General features: G+C 42.8%; 1 protein-coding gene across 1 annotated transcript in view; it reads left to right on the top strand.

Annotated features, from left to right (window-relative positions):
- Window positions 1-7,981, top strand: part of ADCY10 (adenylate cyclase 10) — a 101,435-nt gene that overhangs the window by 18,293 nt on the left and 75,161 nt on the right. Inside the window, exons 7-8 of the mRNA XM_017534172.2 lie at window positions 1,683-1,779; window positions 4,733-4,821. Of these exons, the coding sequence (XP_017389661.1) occupies window positions 1,683-1,779; window positions 4,733-4,821 (186 nt within the window). The remainder of the gene's footprint in view (window positions 1-1,682; window positions 1,780-4,732; window positions 4,822-7,981) is intronic.

Here is a 7,981-nt window from a genome sequence, read left to right as displayed (position 1 = left end):
TGTTGACCAGGATGGTCTCGATCTCTTGACCTCGTGATCCACCCGCCTCGGCCTCCCACAGTGCTGGGATTACAGGCTTGAGCCACCGCGCCCGGCCTTATATTACCATTTTTCATAACAAGAGTGCAATAGTCAAAACCAGGAAATTATCGTTGGTACAATTACTACTCACTAATTAAAGACCTTATATTGGGGTTTCTCTTTGTTCTAATCCCCCCTCCCTCTGTCTCTGTATGGGGTAGCTGTTTTCTTCTTCCTTCCTTCTTTCTTGCCAAATAAACTCTCTATTCCTTAAAACAAAACAAAAAAGACCTTATTTGAATGTCACCAGTTTTCCCACTGCAGTCCTTGGTGGAAAGTTGCAGGATTGTGTTGCATGATCTCACATTGCATTTTGTTGTTATTTTTGCTTAGGCTCCTGCAGTCTATAACAGCACTTCAGTGTTTCCTTGTCTTTTATGACCTTGAAACTTTAGAGTTGACAGTTATTTTGTCACACGTCTCTCCATTTAGTTTTGCCTGTTTTTTTCTCTCTCTCTTTTCTTTTTTTTTTTGAGATGGAGTCTCACTCTGTCACCCAGGGTGGAGTGCAGTGGCATGATCTCAGCTCACTGCAACCTCTAACTCTCAGGCTCGAGTGATTCTCCCACCACAGCCTCCTGAGTAACTAGGACCACAAACATGTGTCACTATGCTTGGCTAATTTGTGTGTGTGTGTGTGTGTGTGTGTGTGTGTGTGTATTTTTGGTAGAGACAGGATTTTACCATTGTTACCCAGGCTGGTCTTGAACACCTGAGCTCAAATAATCTGCCCGCCTCAGCCTCCCAAAGTGCTGGGATTACAGGCCTGATGTGTTCTCTTTATTGGACTAAGTGTATGCTTTTTAGTGGGGGTGGGGAAGAAGGCCAAAAAATGAGGTCATGCCATTCTCAGTGTATCATTATCATCATATGTGGCTCATAATCTTGATGTCTTATGACTGGTGATGCTCCTAATACCTTTTAGGCCATCAGCCCCCTGTCCTTTAACACTTATAAGAAAGAAATGGTATGGCTGGGCGAGGTGGATCACACCTGTAATCCCAGCACTTTGGGAGGCTGAAGTGGGCAGATCATGAGTTCAGGAGTTCAAGACCAGCGTGGCCAACATGGTGAAACCCCGTCTCTACTAAAAATACAAAAATTAGCTGGCCATGGTGGCAGGTGCCTGTAATTCCAGCTACTCAGGAGGCTGAGGCAGGAGAATTGTTTGAACCCAGGAGGCGGAGGTTGCAGTGAGCCAAGATCAGCCTGAGTGACAAGGCAAGCCTTCGTCTCGGGGAGAAAAAAAAGAAATGGTGTTCAGTTAAACCAGGTTTTATTTGAATTAAAATATTATGAAGGAAAAAAAGGAAGTTCTAAGGGCAGAAAAGTATAAGATTAGTCCCCCTTGGAATGACCCTCTCTGTACATATACCAAACATTGAGATCTGAGTGAAGACCGTAATTGGAAAGACTTTAAATTTTCAACTTAAAATTTCAATTTTACAAAGCAAAGATTTTTTTGGTGTTTAAGTATGCCAATACTGTTTACCATTTTATAGATAGTCAAAAGCGTACTCCCTGACTTTCTGCTGAGAAGTTACACTGAGGATTAAATAGTTCTCGGAACAACTGGAAACTTCTCATTTTCTTTTATTTAGGTTAACTTCTTAAAACCACCCCCTAATTTTAACTTTGATGAATTTTTCACGAAATGTATGACCTTCATGAATTATTATCCTTCTGGTAAGCACAAAAGTAAGTACCCACCATGGAAAGAAGCCTTCAACTCTACCAGTGGTCAGCAGGGTCTTATACCAATGCCCACAGCTTCACTAGTGGGTGGGCTCTTCAACACAGCTCCTGGTCCTTACCAGCAAACAAAGGGGACCTACTTCCCATTCTCCGGGACAGCAATTCTAAGTATGACACTCCCCACAACTTTCACTTCTCCCTAAGCACTGACTCCTTTCCTTCATCTACCAAACATTAATAAGTCTTCCCTAAGATGAACGAAAAAAAAAATAAAGCTTCTTTGCATGCTGCTTTCCCCTCCTAACCTTCACCAACAAACTTCTCAGCAAAGTAATCTGTAAATGCATTTATACCTGTTCTCCTATCCCCTTATTTACTTATTCATCCAATAAATATTGATTGCAAGCACATTGATATCTGTGCTCACCTGCTCTTCAATCTTGTACCCCTGACATCTAGCTTCTACCCCAGTCCCCTGCTGTCTACTGAAGACTGTATATGTCAAGGCCACCAAGGACCATAAAATTTGCCAAACCAGGTGACCTCTTCTCAGGCCTCATCCTAGGTGGTTGACCATAGCTTATGCTCTTTTCTTGGATACTACCTTCTCCTTTTTCCTTGGATTCAAGAGTATTCTTTTCTAGTTTTGCTTCTATCTCTCAAATCACCTATTTTCAATCCTTTTTGCTTAGTTTCCTTCTCATTCCTTAAATGTTGGTGACTTCAGGGATCTCTACTTACTTCTTAGTGAACCATTCACTCATGCTTAATTTCCACATGAGTAAGATGAGGCAAGTGAGAAGCCTGTGTCACAAATCTTAAGCAGACATGCACCCTCAAGGTCCTGCAAGTTGCTTACATCACCCAAGTCCCACACCTAACTGCCAGAATTCATTTCAGTCTTTTGTCCTGAATTCATAAAAAACAAACAAACAAAATACCCTGCCTATGGGCCATTTCCACTGGATTCAAACAGGCATCTAATATTAACATATCCAAACTTTAGCTACTTATCCTTCCCTGAAAACCCCATCCAAATGAGAAACATCAGGAATATTTTGTCTTTCTTTCCTTTTTTCTTTCTTTCTTTTTCTTTCTTTCTCTCTCTTTCTTTCTTTCTCTTTCTTTCGAGATGGAGTCTCGCACTGTCACCCAGGCTGCAGTGCAGTGGTGCTATCTCGGCTCACTGCAACCTCTGCCTCCTGGGTTTAAGCAAGTCTCTGTCTCAGCCTCCTGAGTAGCTGGGATTACAGGCACAGGCCACCACACCCAGCTAATTTTCATATTTTTAGTAGAGACAGGGTTTTACCATCTTGGCCAGGCTGATCTTGAACTCCTGACCTCATGATCTACCCACCTCAGCCTCCCAAAGTACTGGGATTACAGGCATGAGACACCGCGCCTAGCCCGGAAACATTTTGAATCATTTTTTCTCATCATTTATGTACAGGTCTGGAATATTTTAGATGTTATAAATAGTAGATTGTACTTTTACAAAGCCACAATATGTAGTGGGGTGGGGAGTGGGGAGACTGTACAAACGTTGATCAGAAAAGGCCAAGAACCTCAGATGTTCCAGAGATGAAGGCGAAAGCCTCATGACATTACCCACTCCTTAAGCTTTACCAGTGCCACCTCTTGGATCTTAACGACATCTTCTATTAAAGGGTTTCTTTAGGCCTTATTTTGAGCACCATAATACTCCAATGCAATTCTTTTTTTCTTTTTCTTTTCTTTTTTTTTTTTTTTTTTCTTTTGAGACAGAATCTCACTCTGTTGCCAAGCTGGAGTATAGTGGTGGGATCTTGGCTCACTGCAACCTCCGCCTTCTGGGTTCAAGCGATTCTCTTGCCTCAGCCTCCCGAGTAGCTGGGACTAAGGCATGCAACACCATGCCCAGCTAATTTTTAGTAGAGATAGGGTTTCACCACATTGGCCAGGATGGTCTCAATCTCTTGACCTCATGATCTGCCTGCCTTGGCCTCCCAAAGTGCTGGGATTACAAGCGTGAGCCACCATACCTGGCCTGCAATAAAATTCTGATGTTATAACCACCTGGAGTTAGTGCAGGACTTCATCGGTTGAATCCTCTACAAACTTCAGACACCAGCTGCAAGCTCTGGGAACCTTAAACCACAGAAACTTCTGACCAACTGCCTACAAATTTGGAGATCCCTTTAAAATGCCCTCAGGTTCAATAATTCACTGAAATGACTCACAGAACTCAGCAAAGTGCTACACTTACAGTTACGGTTTTATTAGAAAGGATACAAATTAGGACCAGCCAAACTATAAAAAGCCACACACACATTTTTTTCACATTATCATTCTCTGTCTCCCTTATTTTTTGATTTCCTCAAGCTCATTCCTACCATCTCTTATCAGTCTAACCTAGAGCTTAAACTATCAGCCTCTATAGTAAAGGGAACCATAGAGATCATGAAACTCAACTACTTTTTTCCCAGCTGAGGAAATAGGAGGCAACCAGGGCAGCAAAGTGACTTCTCAAGGGTCACACAGTGATGCGGTATCAAGCCTGAGATCAGAAGCCAGTCTTCTTAATATTATTCCTGCTGCTCTTTCAACTCTACATCCCCTTCCTTCTGTCACCATGCTCCTCTCTTGTCATTCCCTCATTTGTTCGTTCCCATCTCCTGTTGTACTAGTTGTAAACCAAGTTCAGAAGTGAAAATCTCCCTAAGTTCCAAAGCATATGTCAGTTTGAACAGGGTTTTGAGCTACATGTGACTGAATTTTGGGAAACCTGCAACCTCTGAGAGCTCCTCTTTGGATTACCCCTGGCCCTTTCAGCCCCTAGGTCTCCCAGTGTCTCCTGACAATTGTAAGGACAGGACAGCCCACTGCCCAAGGGAATAGGGACTGGGAGTCTCCTCTCACTAGCACTGCAGAGCCAACCTTCCCTCTCTGAGCCTGCATCCTCCTTCTGCCTTCTTAGATATCCTGAGGCTTGCGTGCACATTGAAGCCTGATCCTGAACTGGAGTTGTCCCTACAAAAGTATGTGATGGAAAGCATTTGGAAACAGGTATTTTCATAATTGAATTTATTGGCTTTGGGGATGTCAAGGATCTGGACAGCTGGAATTTTAAGATGTAAGAAAAAAAAACCCAGCAGCTATTAGTAAATAGTAAAACGTCCCATTAAAATAAAAAGACATTTTTTTCTTTCTTTTTTTTTTTTTTTTTTAAGACAGAGTCTCAATCTGTCACCCAGGCTGGAGTGCAATGGCGTGCTCTAGGCTCACTGCAACCTCTACCTCCCGGGTTCAAGCAATTCTCCTGCCTCAGCCTCCCAAGTAGCTGGGATTACAGGTGGGCGTCACCACACCCAGCTAATTTTTGTATTTTTAAGTAGAGACGGGGTTTTATCATGTTGGTCAGGCTGGTCCCAATCCCCTGACCTTGTGATCTGCCCACCTCAGCCTCCCAAAGTGCTGGGATTAAAGGAGTGAGCCACTGCACCCGGCTAAGACATTCTTTTTTCTTTTGAGACAGAGTCTTGCTGTCGCCCAGACTGTGGTGCAGTGGCATGATCTCGGCACACTGCAACCTCTGCTTCCTGGGTTCAAGCTATTCTCCCGCCTCAGCCTTCCAAGTAGCTGAGACTACAGGCATGCACCACCACATTCAGCTAACTTTCTGGATTTTTAGTAGACAAGGTTTCACCATCTTGGCCAGACTGGTCTCAAACTCCTGACCTCAAGTGATCTGCCCGCCTTGTCCTCCCAAAGTGCTGCGATTACAGGCATAAGCCATCATGCCAAGGCTAAAAAGACATTCTCTATGTGTCATTTTTCAAATCTCGATACTTGGCGTAAAGAGGGCATTATTCATCATTACACTGTGACAACAGGCATAAACTAGAACTGTGTGGCCTTATATAATTGGGCAGATGGAAGCTGTTGCAAGCATATGAGCTCATGTGGGCACCCTCTCTATATGCCACATAGCAGAAGACTTCAAGTGGATGAACACTGGTACACTCTTTCTCCAAGTCATTTGCATTAGATCTTACGTTTTGAGATTTAACAACATAGGCAATTAGAATACTCTGAGTTACGTCCATCCTCCAGTGTTTTCTCTTTTTATTCTCTTAATCTTGGTCTCTCAAATTTATTAATCCATGTGAATTATAACTGTCTCTTAGCACTCACCATATGCCAGTCACTCTGCTATTTCAGTCCTTGGTAGATATTTTTATCCTCACTTTGTATGTATAAGAAAACTGAGACCCAGAGGACACTAGAACTTTTCCTGAGGTTGTAAAGTAAAAGATATAGCTGGGATTTAAACCCTGGTCTGTCTCAATTCTACAATTTTGACACAGGCTATCCACCCTCCTAATACATGCCTGCTTTAGTTCTTAGTCCATCAAAATGCTGCTGTGTCTTGGAGGAAATCTTTGTAAGGAAGGCCTGTCCAGTGGGTAGCTGCCTTCATAGAGTAAATTGGAGAGGTATCAGAATGCACCCTTCCACCTCCAGCCCATTGTAAAAACATTACCTCTAGTGCCTGCAATTGCTTGACTCTTCATGGCTTTCGAAGCTTAAAAAAGTCTCCCCATGCTCCTCTAGCCATTCTCAAGAGATATAATATATTATGCTTCTTTAGTTGCAACCAGCCAAAAGCAAGGTCTTTAGCACTGAAATATTAGATGGACTCTGTGAGTCACTGGGAAAATTCCAGGTAGGAAAAATGTTTACCTGGTGAAGAGGTACAGCTAAGAGGGTTGAAAACAAGACCAACGACAACCTTTCACAACTTTACCAAGGCCAGCCCCTGCACCTAAAGAAGAACGGTCCTTAAAGATACTGTGGTCTTTTCCAAGCCAAAACTCAGAATATATCATCTGACAGAAGCTTTTTATTTATTTGTGAATGCTTTTATTTGAAAAATCAGGGCCAGGTGTGGTGGCTCATGCCTATAATCCCAGCACTTCAGGAGGCCCAGACAAGTGGATCACTTGAGCCCAGGAGTTCAAGACCAGCCTGGGCAACATGGCAAAACCCTGTCTCTACAAAAATACAAAAATTATTTGGGTGTGGTTGCATATGCCTGTAGTCTCAGCTACTCGGGAGGCTGAGGTGGGAAGATCACTTGAGCAAGGAGATGGAGGTTGCAGTGAGCCAAGATGGCACCATTTGCACTCCAGCCTTGGGGACAAAGCAAGACCCTGTCTCTAAAAAAAAAAAAAAGAAAGAAAAAAACTCAGTACATCGGTTAATTAGAAATTATTAAATCCCCTTTTATAAAAAGAATAAAATTACATGAAACCAGGACCATCCTAGGCAGTCAGGAAGCATAACTGCATTATTCCCTATACCTGTTCCTTCTTTAGTCTAGAAAATGTGCTTCATGTTGTCAGTGGAGAATCTGACACTTCTGTGGGAGAAAGTGCAGTGATTTTTCCCCATTGGCTTGCTATGTACTTAATTAACAAAATTCAGGGATGATAATTGGCAGGGATAGTTTGGGAACACTCTCTTTTCTTTTCCCTGTGCCTGTTTTGGGAGGGAATCTAAATGAAATATACCACCCCAGAGTAGCAGGAGTATGTGGCAAATTAAATGTTGGATGAGGAGTCTGGAGATTTGGGTTCTAGTTTGTTGGGTCTTTATGTGACCTTGGGAAAACTGTTACTTCTTCACGCATCAGTTACCTAGCCAGTAAAACGGGGATAATAATACTGATTTCATTTTGTTTAAACATAGAGTAAAAGAGAATGTGAAAACATTCGAGAAGGTTGAATTACATAGCATGCTATTCTTATCCCTAACTAGAAAAATAAGACAGTCAAACTCCCAGATGGCATCTGTGGACCTGCCTGGGGCCTGGGGGAACTCGTCACCCTGAGGGGAATGATACAAGCCTGGCTGGCTTTTCCACCCGCTGATTGTAGAGCCCTGAGGCCTTGAACAAAAATAGGTGGTAGTTCGATAGTAATCACAGTGGGCCTTGGGCAATATCCAGTGCTGTGCTGCCTTCAGTTCTGACCAATGCAGTCCCAGTGATTGTAGCCACAAGGGTGCTTGTGTGATCCCACCCCCAGCTGCAAGCAGCTCAGCACAGAGAAATAGAGACTCATTTGTTTGGGAGAAAGTAAGGGAAGAGAACAAAAGTCTCTGCCTGGTAATCCGGAGAATTCTTCTGGATTTTTTTTTTTTTTTTTTTTTTTTTTTTTTAAGA

The sequence above is a fragment of the Cebus imitator genome, unplaced genomic scaffold (genome assembly GCF_001604975.1).
Source record: "Cebus imitator isolate Cc_AM_T3 unplaced genomic scaffold, Cebus_imitator-1.0 Scaffold84, whole genome shotgun sequence".
NCBI classification, from domain to species: domain Eukaryota; kingdom Metazoa; phylum Chordata; class Mammalia; order Primates; family Cebidae; genus Cebus; species Cebus imitator.
This window is presented reverse-complemented; position numbering and strand designations above follow the sequence as displayed.